General features: G+C 39.4%; 1 protein-coding gene across 2 annotated transcripts in view; it reads left to right on the top strand.

Annotated features, from left to right (window-relative positions):
* The window catches only part of DOCK2 (dedicator of cytokinesis 2), a 699,501-nt gene extending 676,100 nt beyond the window's left edge, over positions 1-23,401 (top strand). For both annotated transcript variants that reach the window (XM_075209814.1, XM_075209813.1), the window contains exons 50-52: positions 17,379-17,499; positions 17,690-17,832; positions 21,195-23,401. In XM_075209814.1, the coding sequence (XP_075065915.1) occupies positions 17,379-17,499; positions 17,690-17,832; positions 21,195-21,269 (339 nt within the window). In that variant the 3' untranslated portion in view covers positions 21,270-23,401. The remainder of the gene's footprint in view (positions 1-17,378; positions 17,500-17,689; positions 17,833-21,194) is intronic.
* The last annotated feature ends 2,415 nt before the right edge of the window (positions 23,402-25,816 follow it).

The raw sequence follows: 25,816 nt of genomic DNA, 5'->3' as shown, positions 1-25,816 counted from the left end.
TATTGCAGATTTCGCCTTTTTATTATTCTCTTTATGTATTTTGGATGCTCAAAAAGTACTACCGCATAAGCCGGGATTCTAATTTGCTGTTGTAAGATCCCCTCTAACATTTTTCCCTCAAAATAAGACTGAACAGAATGCTGAAATTACTTGTACGATTTTAGTGTATAACTTTGCATAATATAGGTATGGAGATACCTATAGAACATTTCTCTAAATAGCAGAAGTGGATATTTAAATTGGGATTGGTGTCTCTAATAGAAAGGGATGCAAATATTCAAATGTAAATGCTTGCCTTTAAGCAAACACACCGTGTATCATTTTGAAGTCCATTTTCCGAGAAATAAATGAAACTTATGTTCACGCTAAAAGTTGTATTTATTTCCTGCTTTACTCACTTTATATTCAATGAAAATCATGCAGCTAAAGTTATAGACTTGCATATTTAAAGTATTGCACAGTCAGCTAAATGTATCATCTTGTTCCCCATGCTGTGTTTTTGGGTATATTATAAGGTTTTATGCCTTCACTGTGTATCAGAATCCCTGGGAGATTTTGTGTTGTGAGTGATAATGGAATGTCATATTCTATATCTAAAAGTTGTGAAAGTAGAAAACAATGCATTATTTATATGTGGTTAGTTTGTGAAGCCTGTTTTTAAATATAGTCAGGCCACTCAGATGTCACATTCAAGGCAGATGACTTGTAAATTTGAAATGAGAGAGAAAAGAGAGGAAGCAGTGGTGGAACTGGGGGTGTATACGGTGGTATGCCATATCACCATCTTTACTGCCTTCATTCTAACACTATCAAAATCCATTTCCATAATTTTTTTCATACCGCCTCTTCTAAATTTCCATATGCCACTTCTAAATGTCCACTTGTACCAGTCTACCTGCATATCTCCCAATAAATCAGAACAAAGTGTGCACACTAACGCAAAGTGGTGACAAGCATACAAAAAGGCCTTTCAATTGCCCTGCATGTAACCATGATGAGTACCCTCCCCCCAACCCTGCCCTATCAGGACATGCAGGAAACACATAGGGGTATATTTACTAAACTGCGCATTTGAAAAAGTGGAGATGTTGCCTATAGCAACCAATCAGATTCTAGCTTTTATCTATTTATTGCATTCTACAAAATGATAGCTAGAATCTGATTGGTTGCTATAGGCAACATCTCCACTTTTTCAAACCCGCCAATTAGTAAATCTAGTCCATAGTAAGCACACATTGGAATACTACTGTGAATATGCCAGAGTGTTAGAATTCTATTTGTTGCTATGGGTTACAGGGCTTTTTTCCTGTGCAACAATTTTCACAATGTTTCTCAACAGACAATTTCCATTTTCTAGCTGCAATATGCTTACATACTGAAGCTTAAATGATAGCAAAACACTTTCGAAAATTTTGTAAGAGAAGGTAAAAAATATACAAAATTATAAGATTATTCAGATTTATGGCCCAAGCATGGCAGGTAATCTGGTCCTTAAATGAATTTGAGTGAAAGTTAAAAGGAATAAGATTAAGTACTGCTTATTTGTGTACTTTTTACATTTTCAAACCCTCTTTTTACCTAGCAGTGGCATTGCTTGAGAAAAAAATGCTGCGTCTGACTTGTGTTTTTAAAGAGAGTTTCTAGCATGTAGCCGCTTATTTAAATAAAGAATAGATTCCCCAGCGCACTAGTAAAATGAAGATGCCCTCTGGTAAAAGAAATGATGAGATGACTGGTAATTTTGATGTAATTCTATTGATTGCAGTGCAAATAAAACATAAACATAAAGAAAACAAAGGGGAGTGATCACTCAATATGATTAAACAAAAACAATGTTAAAAGCAGCAAAGCAAGAAAATTTCAAAATAAGCAAAGTCCATAGGCTCTTAGTGCATGAATGGCCACAGTTGTGGATAAAAGATGCCCAAATAAACCTAATCACTGGATAGGAATAGGTAATGGCAAATCTCAGGCTTGCCTAGTAGCCCAGGTAGATTTAGGGGTAAATGTATCAAGCTGAGAGTTTTTCAGTGGGTTTGAAAAAACAATCATATTCTAGCTATCTTTTATTTAGTACATTCTACAAAATGATAGCTAGAATGCGTGCTAGGCTTATGGAAAGTCAATCATTCATATATCTCATTGCAGAGATGCAGGTATCGAGAATAATGAAGGGACATAGGCGTGAATAAGCAGTCTCAGGATGTGTGTATATGGACTTAGGTAGACTCCCCAGGTGCTCTGGTCCTAGATTGTTTCCTCCAATGCTGCCCGCACGTCGTCTTCTTCTTCCAGATGTGGTGTGTAGTTGCCGGCAGTATGAAATAAGTTTGTGGCGCGCATGCGCATACATCCGCAGCGGAAATAAACTGCAAACAATTTCGCCAGAAAGTAGAATGAACTATAAGCCAGTACAGATGTTAAGATATGGATCCGCTATGTAGTCCTACCCGTTTCATGTTTACGAGTAGGCCAGGGAATCTATTCTCTATCTAGACCTTTAGGGGATTGGGACCTTTCCCCTGCACATACTCCCCTTGGCTACATACAGACTTACACTAGAAGCACATATCTCCCACCTCCTTTGGCTTATTTAAATAAAACTGATTCTATTCTATGCATCCATACCCATTTCTTCATACTTGTGTCTGCGTGCGGTGGTGCCAGGACATGTTTTTGTGGACTGCTTGATCCATTTTAGTGCATTCAAAGTATGCCTGCATAATTGAAAAAGTCAATTGTTCTCTGTGAGAATGCATTGTGTACATACCCACTTGCAGCTGTTTTCTTTCCATTTCTGTCAATGGCACATTCATTCAGTGGGGTTTTGTACTACATGTTCGAACTCTATCAAAATGAAGGTGCCATTGAGAGTGGTTAATGACACGCTTGTTAAAATCCTTCTTCATTTATACAGTGACAAGATTCCTAGCAAGCAGTTTGCATCATCCCTAATGGTTTTCATTTTTCTTTCCTGTGAATAACAGCTACGGATGAAGACTGCCCATGGATTACAATTTCTTGTGGATTACAGTTACATATTGACCCCTTAACATTATACTGGGACCTCTGATACAACAAAGAGTAGTGTCTACTTTTTTGTGGGTCCTGTCCATAGAGTCTGAAACTGGTTTCCAGTATGCTCGATGGACCCTTCTTATCTTGCCTGGGGCTGGTTTCCACTCTTGCCAGGGGTCTCCATGCTTGTTGACTGCCTGTTATATTCGGAACCAACCCAGGATTTCTAGCCTGGGGTTGGGTTTCACTATAGTAGGGGGAACCCCACACTCTTGGTTTCCCTGGATAAGGATTTTGTGGGTTGCACACTTTCTGAATATTTTATTATTTACTACCACAGGTTTCCCATTAATTTCAATGGCCCATTCATTTCAGCAAAGCTTTCTACATGTAGTGTGCATGCTGAAAACCCCATTGAAGTAATGGACTATTTAAATGCATGACAATAGCTTGTTGCCACATGCGTTCTAGACACATCATAAACACCTGTGAAAGCATCAAGCGCATATTAACTGTATATGAACAGCATATCACACACTGGACGCATGGGCAAATTCATTGTATTAATATTAAGGGTGTGCACCGGCCACTTTTAGTGTTTTGGGTTTTGGGTTCTGATTAGCTTGAGGTTTTGGGTTCTGATTTGTTTTGCCAAAACACCTGACGAAAGGTTTTGGTTCTGATTTAGGGTTTTGGGCTCTGATTTATTTTTAAAAAAGCATAAAAAGGGTTAAAATCAAGTTTTTTGTTTATTTTTCACTCCTACGCTATTATTAACCTCAATAACATTCAATAACAATCATTTCCACTAATTTCCAGTCTATTCGGAACACCTCACACCTCACAATATTGATTTTAGGTTCAATATTTGATTTTTTGGTACAGCAGCAACAGTGAACGTATTTTAAAAATAGCAGTACCGATTTTATGGTACAGCAGCAACAGTGAACGTATTTTGAAATAGCAGTACCTATTTTTTGGTACAGCAGCAACAGTGAACGTAGTTTGGAATTGCAGTACCTATTTTTTGGTACAGCAGCAACAGTGAACGTAGTTTGGAATTGCAGTACCTATTTTTTGGTACAGCAGCAACAGTGAACGTAGTTTGGAATTGCAGTACCTATTTTTGGGTACAGCAGCAACAGTGAATGTAGTTTAATATCTGATACGCATCTATGTGGACTGCGTAGTGGAGTGGCCCCCGGTGCCCAATTTGGTACCGGGGCCACAATATAAAACCCTCAACTGGTCTGAATTCCACTGCACAGCTATCTGGACTGCGTAGTGGAGTGGCCACGGTACCCAGTTTGGTACCGGGCCCACAATATATCACCCTCAACTGGTCTGAATTCCACTGCACATATGGCTGCTCCTACATCCTCTGCAGCATATAGAGGGTGTAGTTCGAGCGCGTCACTACCTCTTGTTTTTGACGACCATGGTACAGAGCATTCATCATTGAGATCCCATCAAGTATGTCAAAGACAGACAGCGTCGAAGTGTTATTTGTTGACTTTGTGAACAAAAAAACTGTCCCTGTTGCAAATCTTCGTGCAATGAAGAGTGACTTTTTCATTTAAAGGCTCAAGCTTTCAAGTGTAGTGTTTAGAACATCATTACACCAACAGGTAAAAATCCTTTTAATTGGGATAATGGAGCCACAAAGGAAATTGCACATATGTAATGCCCGCACAATGTTACTGGCGTTGTCTGACACCACAAATCCCCAGGAGAGTCTAAGTGGGTTAAGCCACTGAGAGATTATTTCCCTCAGTTTCTGGACTGATGCACCACTGGACTCAGCAAGGACAGAGCACTGGACTGATGCACCACTGGACTCAGCAAGGACAGAGCACTGGACTGATGCACCACTGGACTCAGCAAGGACAGAGCACTGGACTGATGCACCACTGGACTCAGCAAGGACAGAGCACTGGACTCAGCAAGGACTTTTTTTTTATATTATTTTAAAAGGATTTTTGTAGAATTTTTCTTTTTTTTTCTTTTTATGGAAGAATTTTTAATACTTTTGAAATAAATATGCACTTAGCAGAACAAAGCACAGGACAAAACACACCGCTGGACTCAACAAGGACAGATCACTGGACTGATGCACCACTGGACTCAGCAATGACTTTTTTTTATTTATTTTTTTATATTTTTTTAAAAGGATTTTTGTAGAATTTTTCTTTTTTTTTTCTTTTTATGGAAGAATTTTTAATACTTTTAAAATAAATATGCACTTAGCAGAACAAAGTACAGGACAAAAGCACTGCTGGACTCAGCAAGGACAGAGCACTGGACTGATGCACCACTGGACTCAGCAAGGACAGAGCACTGGACTGATGCACCACTGGACTCAGCAAGGACAGAGCACTGGACTGATGCACCACTGGACTCAGCAATGACTTTTTTTGATTTTTTTTTAATATTTTTTTAAAAGGATTTTTGTAGAATTTTTAATACTTTTAAAATAAATATGCACTTAGCAGAACAAAGCACAGGACAAAAGCACCGCTGGACTCAGCAAGGACAGAGCACTGGACTGATGCACCACTGGACTCAGCAAGGACAGAGCACTGGACTGATGCACCACTGGACTTAGCAAGGACAGAGCACTGGACTGATGCACCACTGGACTCAGCAAGGACAGAGCATTGGACTGATGCACCACTAGACTCAGCAGGACAGAGCACTGGCCAAAGCACCACTGGGCTCAGCAGGACAGAGCACAGCACAGCACAGCATGAGAAATAGCAGAACACACCCTCCCTCTTCCCTGATCAATGCCCGAGTGAAGATGGCGGCGGCAAGCGGGGAATTTAAAGGTTCCGAGTATCGCGAGATCCGACAGCGGGATTATGACTCAGAGCCTCGTTTTAAGTTTCTGAATTGGCGGGAATACCCGGACAGTGCTCGGATCTGACTCGGATCCGCATTGTTCGGGGGGGGGGCTCAGATTCCAGGAATCCGAGTCCGCTCATCCTTAATTAATATGTACTTTGATGTCCAATTTGATCCTGCATTGTTTAATGCAAACATAGCACCAGTGGGTAAGGGTCCTTAAGTATCTAAGATTGATACCTACAGACATCAATTTAATAGTAGGGATGTGCATCGGCCACTTTTGGTGTCTCGTGTTTTGTGTTTTGGGTTCGGATTTGCTTGAGGTTTTGGGTTCGGATTTGTTTCACAAAACACCTGACGAAAGGTTTTGGTTCGGATTTAAGGTTTTGGATTCGGATTTATTTTGAAAAAAACATAAAAAGGGTTAAAATCAAGTTTTTTGGGTTTATTTTCCCTCCTACGCTATTATTAACCTCAATAACATTCAATAACAATCATTTCCACTAATTTCCAGTCTATTCTGAACACCTCACAATATTGTTTTTAGTCCAAAACTTTTCACCGAGGTAGCTTTCTGGACTGCATAGTGGAGTGGTCCCGGTACCCAATTTGGTACCGGGGCCACAATACCTCCTCCGACTTTCAAGTGTAGTGTTTCTAAGTTATAAACCCTACAATAGTTCGAGCACGTCAATACCTCTTGTTTTAGACGACCATGGTACTGAGCATTCATCATTGAGATCCCATCAAGTATGTGAAAAACAGACAGGGTCGAAGTGTTATTTGTTGACTTTGTTAACCAAAAAACTGTCCCTGTTGCAAATATTCGTGCAATGAAGAGTGACTTTTTCATTTAAAGGCTCAAGCTTTCAAGTGTAGTGTTTCTAAGTTATAAACACTACAGTAGTTCGAGCACGTCAATACCTCTTGTTTTAGACGACCATGGTACTGAGCATTCATCATTGAGATCCCATCAAGTATGTGAAAGACAGACAGGGTCGAAGTGTTATTTGTTGACTTTGTTAAACAAAAACTGTCCCTGTTGCAAATGTTCGTGCAATGAAGAGTGACTTTTTCATTTAAAGGCTCAAGCTTTCCAGTGTAGTGTTTCTAAGGTATAAACAGTACAGTAGTTCGAGGACGTCAATACCTCTTTTTTTTATTATGACAGGGCATTTAACTTTTGGTTTAATTTGTTTAATTGGTTTTAATTTTGTTTTACTTCGTGCTCATGGCAAATGACTGTTGGACGGTCAATTGTTTTGTGAAAGACGTAGCGGTCTTACGACTTCCCCTCTTGGAAGATGACCGACTAACAGCAGCAGCAGTGGCAGTAGTAGGTGTACCGCTGCAGGATTCCTCGGATGAATCCCTTATTGAAGAGGACTCAGTCTGGCTGGTGACTTTGGCTGCAGGACTGAATCTGATGGAGATCGTGGAGGAAGTTGACGAGGAGGGTGTTGCTGGTGTGTATCCAACAGGACCAAGGGATTTGGGTGTCCCTGTACTGATGACGGTCCTAGCCCCAGTTCCTGAACTAACCACTGAACTATGAAGGTTATTCAGGTGACGTATATGGGAGGATGTCCCTAGGTGGGCAAGATCCTTGCCCCTGCTTATTTGAGCTTTACATAAGCTACATATGGCCATACATTGGTTCCTCCACATCGCCAGCTACATCAATAGCCTCCTCCCGAGCCACCTCTTCCCGTACAGTGATGGGAAGGTCAGGCTTGACAACCACCAACACCCTTGGACTCGCCTTGGGGATTTGTGATAATTTCTCTTTAGAAGGCAGAGTTGTTTGCTGTTTTGTTGCTGACAGCATAACTCTCTTCAATTTTTTGTAGGGGGGGAGGAGGAGGAGGGCTAAGATCCTTGGGTGAAGCTGAACCACTAGTCATGAACACGGGCCAGGGCCTAAGCCGTTCCTTGCCACTCCGTGTCGTAAATGGCATTATGGCAACTTTACGTTTCTCCTCAGATGATTTTAAGTTTCTCTTTTTGCTACTTTTACTGAACTTGGGCTTTTTGGATTTTACATGCCCTGTACTAGAAGATTAGGCATCGGGCTTGCCAGACGACGTTGATGGCATTTCATCGTCTATGTCATGACTAGTGGCAGCAGCTTCAGCATTAGGAGGAAGTGGGTCTTGATCTTTCCCTACTTTATCCTCCAAATTTTTGTTCTGCATTATATGTAGCACAAGAGAGTGTACCCCTAAGCCACACACATTCGGCAAAGCCTTTAAAAATTATATGCGGCACAGGAGAGTACCACTGGACTGGAGTTATACAGCAGTACCACTGGACTTATACTGCAGAATCAGTGAAATTTGTAATATGGCAATAACAATAATGGACTTATACTGCAGAATGAGTGAACTTTGTAATATAGCAGTACCAATGGACTTATACTGCAAAATCAGTGAACTTTGTAATATAGCAGTACCACTAGACTTATACTGCTGAATCAGTGAACTTTGTAATATAGCAGTACCAATGGACTTATACTGCAGGATTGTTTTGGGATATTTTTTTATTTTTTTTTATAATTACTTTTTTTGTAATTTTTTTATAACTATTTTTGAAATGTTTTATAATTTGGGAATAATGGGGAAATAACAATGCACTTAGAAGGACAGAGCACAGGACACAGCACCACTGGACTGAACAGGACACAGCACAGGACCCAGCAGCACCACTGAACTTAGAAGGACAGAGCACAGGACACAGCACCACTGGACTGAACAGGACACAGCACAGGACCCAGCAGCACCACTCAACTCAGAAGGACAGAGCACAGGACACAGCACCACTGGACTGAACAGGACACAGCACAGGACCCAGCAGCACCACTGAACTCGGAAGGACAGAGCACAGGACACAGCACCACTGGACTGAACAGGACACAGAGCACAGTACAGCACAGCACAGAACAGAACTGAACAGTACGAGATATAGCAGGACAGAGGACCACCTAACACACCCTCCCTCTACCCTGATCAATACCCGAGTGAAGATGGCGGCGACTAGCGGGGAATTTATAGGATCCGAGTATCGCGAGATCCGACAGCGGGATTATGACTCAGAGCCTCGCTTTCAGTTTTGCAATTAGCGGGAATACCCGGATCTGTCTCGGATCCGACTCAGATCCGCAACGTTCGGGTGGGCGCGGATTTCAGAAATCCGAGTGCGCTCATCTCTATTTAATAGATAACGTTTTTATTTTCAGCCAGGAGTGTGTTAATGTTTCTGAGTGGCAGGGCACTTAACAAGCTGGCCTTCATCTCATTGACAAGTACAAAGCAGTATAGACAGGGATTTCCTGTTTGTCCGGCAGCATCAGCGTCCATTGCCTTTGCTGTAAGACCTCTGACCTATCCACAAGGTATGTGCCAGAGAAGGTGGCAGCTCCAGGGGCTTGGTGTCTTTTAGTTTATCCAAAGTGATGGAATGTTTAGGTAACTTCGATTTTCCCATATTCTGAACCCTATCCCACAGAAACTCCAAGCACACACTCCTGAAAATCACTATGGCTGACAGCAAGTTATTAGCAACTTACTATATACTATACTCCGTTCCAAGAAAGATCTTCTCCATACTAAAACAACTTGTAATATTTACCTGAGATGTTGTTGCTGCTTTCTACGCCATAGTCCTGTGACACCTCGGGTATTTTCCCGGTCAATTAGGGGGTTTAAAATTTAAAATCATGTAGTGTAAATCGAGAACATGAAATGTTTCTGATTCCAGTTTTTAGTATAGAATATAAAATTATGTCTCAAGCGCTACCTGCTGGTTAAAAATGAGAATTACTAATAATAAATTAAAATCTGGAGATAGAAAAATAATGTTTATATATATGTATGTGTAGAAAACGCATCTTGGCATAAGTTGTTTAAATTGTTGTTTGGGGGAGGGACGATTTATTTGGACACATAACTTACTCTATTGCTTTGGAGTAATATTGGGTGTTATCTTTTCATTCAGTTTCTGGAAATCCCTTCACTTTAGCTGTTTCACATTTGTCAGCTGTGATCTTTAGCACTAGAGACTATGGGAATGCTGGTAATTTGGTGTTTTGAGGTATATCAAAAACAGTTGTGCTAGTGATTTCCCAGTGGCTCCATGTAGTAACACAGTCATTTCTCAGAAATTTATGGAGTTTTGTATTTAAGCGCATTCTAGCCAATGCTCGAGTAAAAGAAAAACTTTAACCACTTGCATCCCAAACATTATGCAATATAAAAAAAACTTGAGACTTCTGATGGACAACCACAATCCATTACTTATTCTTGTTTTGCAATGTGCATTCAACTATAGCAGTAGAGGGCGTTTACTCCCTGGTCAATTATCTGTGTTTTGTTTGTTCATTTTATCTATAAAAATTGATCAGACCTTATTACATGACAAGCCATGCTGAGGCTAGCTGAACAGCTAGCCTAATGAACTACAATATTCCACTATGTTTCAGGAATGAATAATAATTAGGCTCATAAACAGGGCAGCACGGTGGATTAGTGGTTAGCACTTCTGCCTCACGGCACTTTGATCATGAATTCAATTCCCGACCATGGCCTTATCTGTGTGGAGTTTGTATGTTCTCCCTGTGTCTGTGTGGGTTTCCTCCGGGTGCTCTGGTTTCCTCCCACACTCCGAAAAAATACTAGTAGGTTAATTGGCTGCTATCAAAAATTGACTCTAGTCTGTGTCTCTCTCTCTTGTCTGTCTGTGTGTGTTTACATTAGAGAATTTAGACTATAAGCTCCAATGGAGCACGGACTGATGTGAATGAGTTTGCTGTACAGCGCTGCGGAATCAGTGGCGCTATATAAATAAATGGTGATGATGATGATAAACATGCTATATGTATAGGGGTGGGAACAGCAGGGTATACTTGCCACATCTTTCCTCTGCCCTTTCTTTAGTAAATCCCTCAATTTCCAGTACTCTTATTCATGCATAGTGAACCTCACCATTTATGCTTACATTCACCTGTTTTGTTTTTTTTGTTTGTTTCATCACTTACCAGCCTTAGGGGTAGATTTACTAAAGCTTCTAAAGGTTCTAAAGAGGAAAGTGGTGGTGTTTCCCATGGCAACCAAACAGTTTATGGCTATCATTTTCATAGCTACAATCTGATTGGTTGCTATGGGAAACACCTCCACTTTTCCTTTTTAGAATCTTTAGTAAATTACCCCTTAGTGTATCAGTGGGTACATTCTTCTATAGTGATCCTCACTAGAATGTATCTTTACCATTAGTCAGAACCCATAGCATACATAGCAGCATGTATTCTGTTCTTAGTCATAGTGAACTTCACCACCTACCAACATGTACATTTATAAAATAGTAAACCTCACCACTAACCAACCCACCATATTTACCATAATATATTTGAAGGCTAAATCAATTTGGGTGGAATTGAAACAGTTAAAAATACAAATATATTTAAATTAAAAAAAGCTTTCATTTTGTTGGTTTGCTCATACAACTATCAATATAGAATCAACCATATTATGATAGAAATATTGATGATTGATAAAGATACATAACAATGGGTTTTCAACTGCATAAATAACACATTGAATCCCAAAAATATGCCTTCTCTGCAGTAGCTCTTTTTTTGCTTTCATGTGCCATCTAGTGGTATTATGTTGGTATAGCACAGAAACGGAAATGCAAGATTTGCCATTTGTTTTTACACTGTTGTTTTTGAGCTAAATACCATTTTACAAGCACAAGCAAAAGTGTGCCTAGTATCATCATCATCATTTATTTATATAGCACCACTGATTCCGCAGTGCTGTACAGAGAACTCACTGACATCAGTCCCTGCCCCATTGGAGCTTACAGTCTAAATTTCCTAACATACACACACAGACTAGGCTCAATTTTGATAGCAGCCAATTATCCTACTAGTATGTTTTTGGAGTGTGGGAGGAAACCCACGCGAACATGGGGAGAACATACAAACTCCACACAGATAAGGCCATGGATGGGAAGTTCACTCATGACCCCAGCGCTGTGAGGCAGAAGTGCTGCCCACCAGCCACCGTGCTGCCCATCCAGTATTTCTTTTCCCTTAGGCAGCAAATGAAATGGTACCCTTCTCATATGCATAGTTTGCAGTATGCAGTTTTTAATTAATTCCCAGCTGTTTTATGTACGTATGTATATGTGCGTGTATGTATGTATGTATGTATGTATGTATGTATGTATGTATGTATGTGTGCGTCTAGGTAGTAGATCTTTACTTAATGGGATTTGTTTTTAAAGCGCAAGAAAATCTATTGGACATTAATGTATTTTAACTAACTTTGTTTATTAGCTAAATTACATCCCTGAAACATGATATGATGGTAGTTACAGTTATTTGGGGATAGATTTATCAAACCTTCTAAAAAGGAAAAGTGGAGGTGTTGCCCATAGCAACTGATCAGATTCTAGCCATCATTTTCTAGAATGTACAAGGTAAATGATAGCTAGAATTTGGCTGGTTGCTATGGGCAACACCTCCACTATTACTAATTAGAAAGCTTGATAAATCTACTCCATAGTATGATAGCTGTCCCATCCATTTGCTGCATTTTGCCACCTATCTTTCATCATTCTGGGGCAGAATGATGAAAGGTTTGAAGAGTTGCATTTACGCACTGAACATACCTGGGAAGAGACACATGCAAGAAAAGTGTACTCGTATTTATGTTGTCACATGAATCTTCCACATCAAAACAGTAGCATTTGTTACAGCTGTACATCAGATGTACAACATACAGCAGGCCTCCCTCCCGGATCCCACTATCGAAGTGGGCTTTGACGGCACTATACACAATCTCACCATCATAACCCCATCCCATTGCTTGATGTTGCAAATTAGTGCTTTGCAATGTAGGGGATGGTGCTACGGCGATATGTTGGTGTCACTACTCCACCCCCACACTTGCCACCTGAAAATGTTGGTAAGTATGTTGTACAAGTGTGTGTTCTTGTGCTCCATAATAGCATAGCCATAGTGGTCATGTTAGCAGTAAATGATAAAGTCACATTGCCTATTTCAGGCCTGGGCAACGTGTGGCTCTCCAGGTGTTGTGAAACTACAAGTCCCAGCATACCTTGAAAGCCATCTGCTGATAATCTACTGGCAAAGCCTGCTGGGGCTTGTAGTTTCACAACACCTGGAGAGCCACAGGTTGTTCAGGCCTGCCCTATTTTTGCACAATATAATAATGTAATGAAGTGTCATATACACAAGAGAGAATATTGGTTTGACAGTTATTAAAAAATGAACTCATATATTCCATATTAAATTTATTTAAATATCAACACATTCACCTCCTTTGTATACCGTACCGTATTAAAGATCAACTCTTCTTCCCTGCAGTAATCCAAATGGAAATGTCAATTAAGTAATGCAAATAGTTGGTTGCAACTTAATAAGATAAAACTGCAACAATAAAGCTGGAGGGGTCAATCTGCACAGTAGGCAATCAACCAGTCAGAAGTTGCTGGATATTGCTGCTAACAGTTATCAACATTTGTGCTAAATCGACAATAAAAAAGATAACATTAAAATACCAAAATGCTCCAAATAACTCAAAGACTAGGGGGTAAATGTATCAATGACCGGATTCTTCAACTCCGGCGAGATCGGCGTCTTCAGCGCTTAAATTTAAAGCGGCGCTGCCTTGTAAAGATAAACTTCCCTTTACAAGGCAGCGCCGCTTTAAATTTAAGCGCTGAAGACGCCGATCTCGCCGGAGTTGAAGAATCCGGTCATTGATACATTTACCCCTAGGTCTAACTTTATTGGAACACCACAATTCAGGCAGCCAGTTCAGGGACAGTGCCAAGCAGTCAAACAACACAGCAAAAGTGGGATCAAGAACTATGCATGGATAAGGTACTTAGATCAATCCAAATATATATATATATATATATATATATATATATATATGAGAGAGATGAGTGCCAATCAATGGTTCAATTGTAAAAATCATTACACATTAATTAACTGTACAATCCACGAAAAGTATATGCATGTAATAGGAAATATAGTCCCAAAGATTATAGGCACAATAAGTTTAGAAACTTTCAATAAATTTCAGTCCAATTAAATGCAAATCAGATTCCAGGAGGTTCTTCCAAGAATACGCTGCTCTACTCCTATGGTTGAGCGCATGGAGTGCACATTGTGGCCGTATTGGAAGAAACCTCATTTACTCATCGTGTAACTCTGAGCATTCCTATTTAAGGAAGCGAGCAGACCACTCACCCTTTTCTTATATTAACACTAAAGGATCCATATTTTGCTTCATTCAGTCCTGAATCTGAGAAAAGAAAGATCCTGTCAAGTTTTCTTGTTTGGGATGGAGCAATATCCTATGAAAAGCTGATAAAGAGAAGGTTCAAATCCAACATAATCCTTTGATTTGAACCTTCTCTTTATTAGCTTTTGGAAGGATATTGCTCCATCCCAAACAAGAAAACTTGACAGGTAATTAGCAATTAACTCCCTGTCACTGAATGTTTATTTATCTTTCTGAACCAAGACTACAACTTTTGTCTCAGTAACCTGCTTAAGAACTAAGCTATGCCACAGCTCTGATTATCTAACTGCATCCTGTGGATACTATTTGTTTATTTCAAACAGTATTATGAACTAAAGCTGGGTACACACTACACGGTTTTCATCCAATAATTGGCTAAATCAGCCAACATACGACGCTCATTCAAAAGGTCAGTGTGTGCAGTGACACGATGGTCGAAAGTCTGCCCAAATGGACGATTGTCGCCTCATTTGGTTGGTCGTACCGTTTAATATTTTCGTTTCAATCTCGTTTCCGCTGTGTAGTGTGTATAAACTTCCGACCGATCCACAACAGTGAATACGAAATTACAGTCATTGCTCACGACAACATGGCTGTAAAAAGTCGCTAAAGGGACGTCCGCTCTTCCCTTTATCGTCCTAAACAAGGCTAGTGTGTATGCAGTCCATGGACCGAGCGATCGGAACATCGATCGCATGTAAAATCGCTCGGCATAAAAAGTTGGTTGAAATTTCTGTAGTGTGTATCCATCTTAAGCAATAGTAGCTTTGTTATGATTTAAACAGCTAACAACTTCTCATGTCAGCTGGATCTGTAACCAAACGGCTATAATTAACCAGTGTGACTGACGTTTTGCTGTAGCAACAATATCAGAAAAGGATTAAAATTGATTTGAACCAATATATTTTTCCAGCAATTACTGATATGGGGCAAAATTACTGGAATATCAACATATTTATGTAAATTATTGCTTATTTGGAGGTTGACTCCCCCTAAGCTGATTATTTAAGATTAGGTGTTCTATTATTACATACAAATAAGGAATAAGAGTCATGCACGGCAAGTTTTAAAACACTTTATTTTCACTTTTTCACATTTATATTTCGCTGCTTTTTAGAATCAAACTTTTTATTGTTTACTTATAAAAGTTATGTTTTTTTCCCAATTACTTGGTACATGTGCATTTAAAATAAGAGACCCAATACTACACAGTGCACCTTTAAGATCCAGGTCTTTTTTCTCTTTTTTTGCTTACTTCTGATTATTTGGTTACTGGATGGTCGCACCTCAATACAAGAATGATCGCAACATATACCTAGAAATGTTGAGAATATGATGATAAAATGTATAACGAGACGTGTAGTTGGTGTCTAACTAGTACGACAACATCCTCTTTGTTCTGAAAAGAAAGATCCTAGCAGATTCCTATAGTCTGGTTTTTAAAGGAAGTTCCTGAACTTATAGGGCCTGATTCACTAAGGAAAGGAAAGCATAACAAAGGAATAACTTTGCACCTTTTCTTTTTTTATGACTCTATTGTTCCTGATACAGGCATATACTTTCTGTGGCTTTTGGTTAATTTTAGTTGTTTTATGTTAAAAATTCTTTTGTTTAGTTACCTCTTTTTGCAAATACATTTTTTCCCCTCTCTGTTCTGACGGTCTGTTCACAAACTTACAGAACTAGTAGGCGGAGGTCTTCACCTTTAGCAGCCGCCTTTCCCATAGAGCTTTATACGCTCACCGGTACTCAGATGCCCCCAGGACTTAACTCCAGATGTAGTGTAAGTTTGCAATGCAAAACTGTAGCGGCAGGCCAGATGGCAGCGGATGGTCAGACAAAAGCAGAGGTCAGAGGTCACTAGCAAGCAGAATAATCAGGTGACACGCCAAAGGTCGGGGTCACTAGCAATACAGCGGGGTCCAAGGTACAGGCAAATGAATCAGGGTCACAGGCAAGCAGGTAAGGTCCAAGGTACAGGCAGGGGTCATACACAGTAGTTCAATCCAGAAGGTTTACACCAAACAGCACAGGAGCAGGTTAGCAGACAGGGAACTGGAAGCTATAACCGGCAGTGAGGCTCAGACCTCACTGCCTTAAATAGTACTGAGACCCAATCAGGACAGAGGAGAACAGGGCTATCAATCAGCCTCAGGAGGCTGCTAATTAATTACTAGCTAGAACTGGCATAGGTAATAACATAACCAGGAAGCATATATAAAAATATAAATCAACCAGTTTAAATCATATGAGAGCTCCCCCTGGAGTTGGAGGATGTCCTTACACTCTCCTACATCTATGTCACAAGGATAATCCCAAAGAATAAAAACAGACTATAGAAACTAGAGCACGCGCCCGGCTGCTAGATCACGCCAGGATGCGGCGTACCGCCGCGGCTCGTGACACTCTCTATATATTTCTTTATTATTGAAGTACATTATACTGGTGCTGTTCCCCATTTGAGCATCATCATTGTGTATCGTTGCACCGGTCCCCAAGTACCTGCAGATACACCTCCTTAAAGACTTATCTGTGGATGTGTCTATGTCTAATCATGTTGCAATAAAGTCAACATCCTTGCTGGATTCAGCCTACACTTGCAGTCCCGTCACTGGTTCACCTTTCCAGGGTAAGGAGACACAAGTCAACAATATGCAACAATACATATACAGATGTATGCATAAGTATTTTTGATGCACATGCTCAGTATGGAACTGCAAAACAATTTGACATACATCTATTTTTTAATAAAGCCCCGACGGGGTAGGTAAAGGCCAGTAATTCATGGGTTAGTCAAGTTAAAAAATTAGCAGCTTTTTGTGTTTTGAAGCTAGCAGTACATGACCAGGAGTCACAACACATCATCTTTCTCTATATACGTTACATCCTCCTTCATTTACAGACAGATTCATTTGGAGACAAACATTATAGATTTCTTGATAATGGATAGGAGTGGAAAGAGCATTTTGGCTATCTGCCTGGTACAAGGCCATATAGCCTTGTGCTGCATTCACAAGAAGGTTAATGCAGCCCCAGGTCTTATCAGAATAGTACATTTCTCATTATGGGGCAATCATAAACCCTATAGGTTCTCAATTATTTACATTTAGTGAAAACTGTTTCTTTCTGTTGTATAAACGTTATTTTATTGATTTGTAAGTAATTACTTTTGTTTTACAGTTGTCAAGGAAACAGGAATTTATGAGTGACACCAATCTCTCGGACCATGCAGCAGTGCCACAGAATGCTTCTGCTCTGAAGCAAATGAGCTTTGCCAGTCGCTCCATGCCAACTATCCCAGGTAGGTCCAACGTTTGTAGAGAAATATACAATTCTGACTACCTACTTATCGTTTCCTCTTGGAACCAACCTACATGTAATAGCACAAACACTTATGCACACTATGGGGCACCAAGGTGCTTGGACATAAGTCATGTTATATGCTGTAATGCCTGATGCATCATATAAGCTCTGAATTGTTTTTTTCCTAGCATTGACTTTATCGGTTGCCAATGGCCCCGCATGTGAAGACCAGAATCAGATCCACAGGCTGAGCCAGCCAAATATTGGTGGATTTGAGCCAGACAAGAGGATGGGAAAAAAAAGCATAATGAATCAATTCTTTAAAACAATGGTGAGTTGTAGTACTATACATTATTGATGGGCAAATAATACAGCAAGCTGAGGCAGCTTTTACAAGTAATAAGATGGTGTGTGTGCAAAGAGAACGAGAAGACAGTAAGCAAAATACTAAGTATCTTGCTTAAAATCTAAATCAATGGTTTGTGCTATGTTGGTAGATCTAACAATATTTATAGTGACAATATTTATATTTTACAGTGTACATTGCACATACACAAATGTATATGGTTTTGTAACCGTTTTGTTGCCACCTCAGCCTGTGTAATACCAAGGCTTATTCCTGTATACACTAATGGCTCATGTAATTGTAGCCTATAAGGTAGTCATTATGACATTACTTGCTAATATACAATACTACTTGGAAGCCTAATATGTACTTGTTGGGGCATTTCATAGGACAATAACTTACATTCAGCTAAATGTGCATATATAACACCAAATTGTCATGAAAACCCTATAAATCTGACACCTAGGGGTATATTTACTAAACTGCGGGTTTGAAAAAGTAGAGATGTTGCCTATAGCAACCAATCAGATTCTAGCTGTCATTTTGTAGAATGTACTAAATAAATGATAACTAGATTCTGATTGGTTGCTATAGGCAGCATCTCCACTTTTTCAAACCCACAGTTTAGTAAATATACCCCTTAGTAAGTTTCTCCCCCACTTTTCTTAGGTCACTAAACCAGAGGGTTTAGTAAATGAGAATCATATATCTCACATTTGACCATATTAAGCTCTTTTCACTCAGAAAACCAACCTCTGCAACCCAAACAGTTGGCTATCTTCATGCTTGCTATTTGGCCAAGATATCATAGTGGAATAAGTTGTAGATATCCAAATCAAGAGGTCAATCCACACAGTACCAACCCACTTCATACAGAGGTGGCCAAGTCCCTTCTAGTTTTATGCACATAGTATAGATGCTACAACTTATTCATGTTATTTCCTTGTGGTGGCACTTTTACATACTTAAGCTAGGCTACATATAGACTATTGGATGTTTCTGACAGTCACACTTTTTAAACAATCTGCCTGATACAAAACAGGGAATGCTAGTGCTTCCCGTGTCCTTGGATATAGTTTATGTTTCTCACAAATATCAACACTTGAGCCACATGTCCCTAATACAGATTACCTCAAACTAAAGTGACAATAATCATACAATAGGATAAGTGTTAGCAAGGATACTATACCTTAAATAGTGGTCATTTTTTAAGTCATGAACTTAATTAGGCATTGTGCATAGACGTAGATTTGGATGCAAAAACCTGTGTCTGCCAACCAGTGGAGCACTGGCCAGTTGTATATGTTTCACACTGCCTAGGTACAATTAAACGGTTTCCATTGTGGATCATGCAGGTATACAGTAGAAAGTTACTTGGTCTGTCCCAAAAAATGTGTATACACCTAGACATTTCCCCAGTGGTAAATACCTCAGAAAACGGTAATGAAAAGTTGCATTGAGAGCTGGTGTCTTGGTAATGACAGTAATTAGTGTTTGGGAGAGCAATAGTGCATTTTGATCACTGGAATTTAGGGCTGGGATTTAAAGCTCCAAGACCTCTTACATTGTAGAAGAACAATCCAAATATACTATTAATATATTATTGCACTAGAAACAAATGAGATGAAAAACAACACAAACTGAGTAGAGTAACATTGCTTTTATATGATACCTTTACTGACCATCTACATGCAGGTAAAAGCTTGTAATAGTTTTTTGCTTAGTCACCTTATCCTTAAGCAACGCTTGATCCTCTAATCTTTGTGAAACTGCAAGTCTCAGCTTAGGTAGAGTTAGCTACTAAAATCACACTTCACATCGCTTTATATAACATTTGCAATTTGTTTTTGTGACAAAGGTGTTTTGTTCTCTCACCAATCACACCACTGCCATTCTAGATGTCAGTCACTAAAAAGAAAACTGAGTGATCACAGATGTCACTGATATAAAACCTATAAAAAGGTTTTGCTATCCGCACTTATGTTGAAATGATCTCTGTTACCAGCAATGTAGGTGCAGAAGAGCTTTCAATAGATCATGAATACCATAACTAAGCACATTTAATCAAAATAGAATCACCAAAATATATTAGTCATCCATCCCACAGGTTCCCAATTAGCAAATATTCAATTCATTTGTTGTTGATTTGTTTATCTATTTGCATTGTGGGAGCTTTCAGTTTGCTAATGAGGAAATCCATAGCTAACCAAGTATATATATGATGAACTTAAATGTTATTTCAATGCCATGTAACAATACATACCATCAAACTTAAAAAATTAATTATGTTCAACCACCCATGGAAAACAATACATGTTTGTTTTAAGGTATGATATTATATGCAATCTTTTTTTTTTTTTTTACAGTGATTGTTCTTTGCCAGATGTACGGTCATGTCACGTGCAGACTTTTCACACAGTCAGGGATAGAAGCTCTTCATTATTTTAGAGCTTGCAAGAAAGGATCTACATAATATCTAAGCATTTTTTCAACAATGGTTTAATTGCAAAGTGATAGGTGCACTCTCTTTTTCATGAACTATTTTGCTGCCGGTCCTAACTTTTTTTTTTAAGGAAATCTGCTTTTAAATGACACATTCTAGGAAAAACCCTTTCATTTCAATAGGACAGCATCTTGTAAAAAGCGCAACCGAAAAAGTATTATGTGATACCACCCATAATACCATGTCGGCCTAGGAGAGCTGCGACAGAGAAGGACCGAAGGACCTCATGTTAATACTTCCTTTACTCCCCTGCACTCTCCTTTTTCTTTTTCTTTTTTAAACGTGTCTGTGTCTTTGACAGCTACGCATATAACCAGACAAACCTGTCATACATCCATCTTGCAAGATCTCATTGCTAGACACCCAATGAAGATTGTCAGGTGTGCCAAAGTAAATACTGTGCAATGTGGATCAGAAAATTATAGTTCCCATGTGTGTTCCTTTTTGTAAAATTATTTTCAATGTATTAGTTTACTACCCTTTCAATGTCAATAACCACTTAATAGATACATAATAGTATATATTGCAACACATACTCATCCCTTACTTACTGTGGGAACGCTTTCTCCTGTAAATAGTTTCCTTAGATTTTACTGTAACTCTTTTTCCATCTATTATCTTGTGCCACAAGGAATTGGGTGTGTTATAAAGAGTAGAAGGGAAGCGTCACATGTGGTTGCACAGAGCTGATTTTGTATAAGAGATGACCTACAAAATGTATTACAGGGCATGTTTGCTATCAGTATAAGTATATGAAGTAGACTGAAATTAGTCTTTTTTAGTGCCCTTGAAAGAGAATGTTATTTAAGAATATTTAAAAGTATTTTTATTTCTTTCCTTTCAGCGCGTCTCCAAAGTGGCTGATGATGGCAAGCCGATGATGGACCAGCAACCGGAAACCTTGTCAATCGACCTGTGATAATTTTGGTGTTTACAGTAAATTCTTATCTCCACAACAACAACAAAATCAACACAAAACGTCAACAAAGAAATGTGCATTATACTAGGGAACAATGTCATTATAAAATAGGGGTGATCTTATTTACAGAGCGCAAAGCAACGGAGACACAGCACATAAGTCTCTTTGGAAGGACCTAGCTCCTCAATTTGTTCAGGTATGCCTCAATGTGTGTAAAAGCACATAGGTTTACTGAGAATGAGGACAATGTTTGCGGATGCTCAGAGGTGTGCACCAGCTGATTGTAGGAGTGGGGCAGTGTGAGTAGGCATACCGGTTCACCTTGGTTTACAGAGTGGTGCAAAAACCAAATTTCAAATTGCTTCTTGATGTGCGGAGGAGTGCACAGCCATTTGCACTCGGTCAAAGCACTTGATTTTTGCAACAGCTGTGAGCTGATGGTCATCAGGTCTCGTTACGTTCTTTTAATGTGACATATCTTGTGCCTTCCAGTTGGCTGTGAAGCCCATTCCCAGGAACACTTTGCCCAATGTAAAAAAAAACTCCAAACATAAAAGTTACACATAATACGACAGTGTCAATGTGCTCTCACACATGATTGATTTAAGCCATAATGAAGGCTAATCCAAGCAGTATTTTAGCAGACAAATTTCAAAAGTGAGAGCAGAAAGTAGGAGGCATCTTGATGTGAGCAGGACAGACCACTCAACATAAACTCTCTGCGCTTTGTAAATGAGGCCCAGCATTTCCTAACCATTATTGACTGGAATCCAAATTGTGTCTCTATGAATCAGCTACTCGCAGATATACATTTTTTATTTGAAATACTTTATTGTTGTGTACAAAAGTAAGAACATAAAATATCACAACAAGAATAATATTATAAATGATCAGTAATTAGAGTGCTAGCTGACAATGCATAATACTGTAGGTTTGTAGAGAGACAGATTTGAGGGTATATTTACTAAACTGCGGGTTTGAAAAAGTGGAGATGTTGCCTATAGCAACCAATGAGATTCTATCTGTCATTTTGTAGAATGTATTAAATGTTTACTAGAATATGATTGGTTGCTATAGGCAACATCTCCACTTTTTCAAACCCTCTGTTTACTAAATATACCCCTTGGACTCCACTCAGAATGGCTTGGCAACTCATACTTTGAGTCCTAACCCACAGGTTAAAAACCACTGGGGTAATACATTCTGGTGTTTTTTCTAAACAAACCTATGCTAACCAGTGAATGCAGCATTTCACTATCATGGGTGCTGCAAATATCAATAATATGTACCAGGTGTATTGTGTAAACTTCTGCCTCTACAATGTATAGTATTTTCGACTACTGGCTCTTTTAATTGCAATAAACATGAATATAGTGAGATCTCTATAAGTATGGCAATACGACTTAAGAACATAGGAAATATTTTGGTTGTCAGATTATACATTATATTATATAATTACGGTCTGTGTTGGATTAAAGCAGGCCTGTCCAACCTGTGGCCCTCCAGGTGTTGTGAAACTACAAGCCCCAGCATGCTTTGCCAGTAGACAACCTGTTGATAGCTGGAAGGGCATGCTGGGATTTGTAGTTTCACAACATATGGAGGGTCGCAGGTTGGACAGGCCTGGATTAAAGCTATCATGGTTTCTGGGAGGTCCTGAGTCCCACTCCGCATACTTTGTTTCAGCCAGTGATGGAATACAAAAACTCTTAATTTTTTAAATAAACATTTGGGACCACTTTTGAGTAACATCAAAATTCTCACCGTAGTGTAGTTATAAAAATGCAGATGTTGTACTTCAATTATTTGGAAATACCGTGCAAGAATATGTCAACAAATTTCTTTGAAATATAATGAATATAATAATCTCTCACCCCAAGCTTACTGTCTCTCTTGACCATGTCATTATTGCACCAATGAGTCTAAATAGAGAAAGTCTTTACCCTATTGCTTTTAACACCCATATTCTATTCCAATATCCCAATGACTGTTCACCCTATATATATTGCACAGATCTGACATGGTTATTATGTAACGGGTTTAGCTGGTGTTCAAAATGAGCTACAGAGATTACATTCATATATACTGTAAATACAGCAATACACAGTTCATTAAAACTCATTATATTGTAAAATAAGCTTTAATGAAGAAGGAGATTAAATCATTGCTTCTGTTGCTCTTTTTGGCACGAATTAATCATTTCAATGAGCCAGCAAGCATATTGGTTTTTTTTTATTAAAACAAATTTTGTGTAATTTTTGTTACAACTTTGATACCATATCTTTTTAAAAAAAATAAAAATATATATATATATCTTGTGTTTGCATATAATGCAGAAGTTTTGGGGAGTCCGATATGTGCTGTACCTATTCTTTTCAAAATTAAAATGATATTGCATTATCAAAGATGTGTCTGTTTTATACATTTGTTGCAGCTTATTATCATGTGTACAATAGTCTTATTGCATTATTTTTCTGAATGATTATGTGCACTTAAAAGATTAAAGATTACTTAGTAGCTGACTAAAACTACTGTATATCTTTGTAATGGGAACAATTAAGGCTGCACTTGAGTTAGCCCCTGTGAACTTCCTATTTCATGGGAAGGGGCATCTACTGCCTGTCTCATACAGGATAGTGAGTCTGGCATACAGGAGACTGGCGTGAAGCTGTTGCAGATTTGGGGCAACCAACAATTCATATGAACGGAGCTTCAGTGCAAAGTGGCTACTTTGATTTATCTAAACTCTACCTCAGGGCCATCTTAACAACATTTTGGGCCCCCGGGCAAAGCAGTGCACAGGGGCCCCTATATATACATCCGCAATGGATGTCGGGCAGGCGTGATGACGTCATGCCCGACATGCACCGAGAGCGCCGCACGGAGGAGGAAACCACGGAGGGAGCCGGATCGCCAGCTGACCGCAAGGTAAGTATTGTCTTCTTTTTTTTTCAGGTTTTTTTTTTTGTGCTGCCTCCGACGGGCCCCCCTGGGCTGCAGGACCCCCGGGCACCTGCCCATTGTGCCCAATGGGAGAGACGGCCCTGCTGTACCTACATCTAGGTTTTGGGCTGAGGTATTCTGTAAAAGAGCAGATTAAGCACAGCAGAAATTAGGCCTGTGACAAACAATTTTTACTTTATTGTTCATTTATTATGTCTGTCATTTTTAAACCTGTTTGTGTCTGTATCATGTACACCGTAAATAGCTGGTTTTGCTGCAGGGAACAAGGACAGGACAGTATCCAGTCCTACCACTGGTAGAAATGTTTGCTGCTTTTTCTCTAGTCATCTTCAACAGCCTATCAGAGTTTGCTTACACATGACAATAGTGTAGCTCAGTGTCGAACTGCTGCGTGAACTGCCACTGTGGAAATGCAATGGTAGGGGCGCATGAATGTGTGTGTGGTGCTGCTGAAGAGGCATAATCATCCACCAGAGGGTGATTGGCCAGCCACCAGAGAGACAAAGTCCAACCACTAGAGCTTATTGTTTTCTTTTGGTTAATTATACAGACTCCAATGTAGCTTCTCGGCACTGCACAGCTTCTTCCACTTCAACTGCTTTTTTCAAATCTACCGCTATCATACTCAAGTCAGTGAATATGTAATAGTGTCAGCCAGATGGAAGATTTGGAAACAGTGGCTTGGTGGAAGCAGCAGTGCAGCGCTCTTGAGCTACAAAGTTGTCTGTATAATTAGTACGAAAAGAAAAAAATAAACTTTATTCAATAAATATGTTTAGGTTAAAATAAAAAACAACGGCCACCAGTGAATTGACTTTGTTGTACACTGACCAACAGTGAATGGGCTCTATCATTCTGTTTATTATATACTGGGCAACCAGGGAATGACTCTGCAGTGTCAATACACTGGTAATAATACAATAATAATACAATACACTGTCAATACACAGTATACACTGGTAGCTACAATTAGCTACCAGGCAATGAGCCTTCTGCTCTATACTAGTGAGTTCTGTATTGTATAGTAAACACCAACAAATGACATCTGTATAGTGCACTAGTCACAAGATACTGGCTCTGTATTATATGCTCATTACAGTAATGGGATGAATCCCTGTTCTTGTGTGATGTGCAGAGGTTACTTCTGGTATAATGTGTGATGTCACTGATGGGTCTTGTGAGTGAGAGCATGACTGTATATTGTGTATAAAGTGATGGTGGGAATGGTAAATGATGCTTGTTCATGGCAGGTGAGGAAGAACATTTTGCCAACTTTGATTTAGGTGCAAATGTATTCACATTCTTGGGTCTTCCGTTCTGAGTCTTACAGCTCCCTGGATTTAATGTATTATCTTAACCTGCTTCCTGTCTACAGCAAGGGCATTTGCTGGGCTTCTAAGGAACACTGCAGCGCAAACAGTGGCCAATCAAGAATACAACCTCTAGCACAAGTCATGCACTTCAGGATACATATTGCTCCCATAACCTGTTCACTCACTGCTCCTGTCCAGGATTAAAGTATTAAATAAACTGGCATAATGCTGAGCAAATAAGATGCTTCTCCAACACAAGCCTATGTGGCT

The sequence above is a fragment of the Mixophyes fleayi genome, chromosome 4 (assembly GCF_038048845.1).
Source record: "Mixophyes fleayi isolate aMixFle1 chromosome 4, aMixFle1.hap1, whole genome shotgun sequence".
In the NCBI taxonomy this organism is placed as follows: Eukaryota; Metazoa; Chordata; class Amphibia; order Anura; family Limnodynastidae; genus Mixophyes; species Mixophyes fleayi.
The sequence above is the reverse complement of the archived record's forward strand: the minus strand, read 5'-3'. Positions and strand labels throughout refer to the sequence as shown.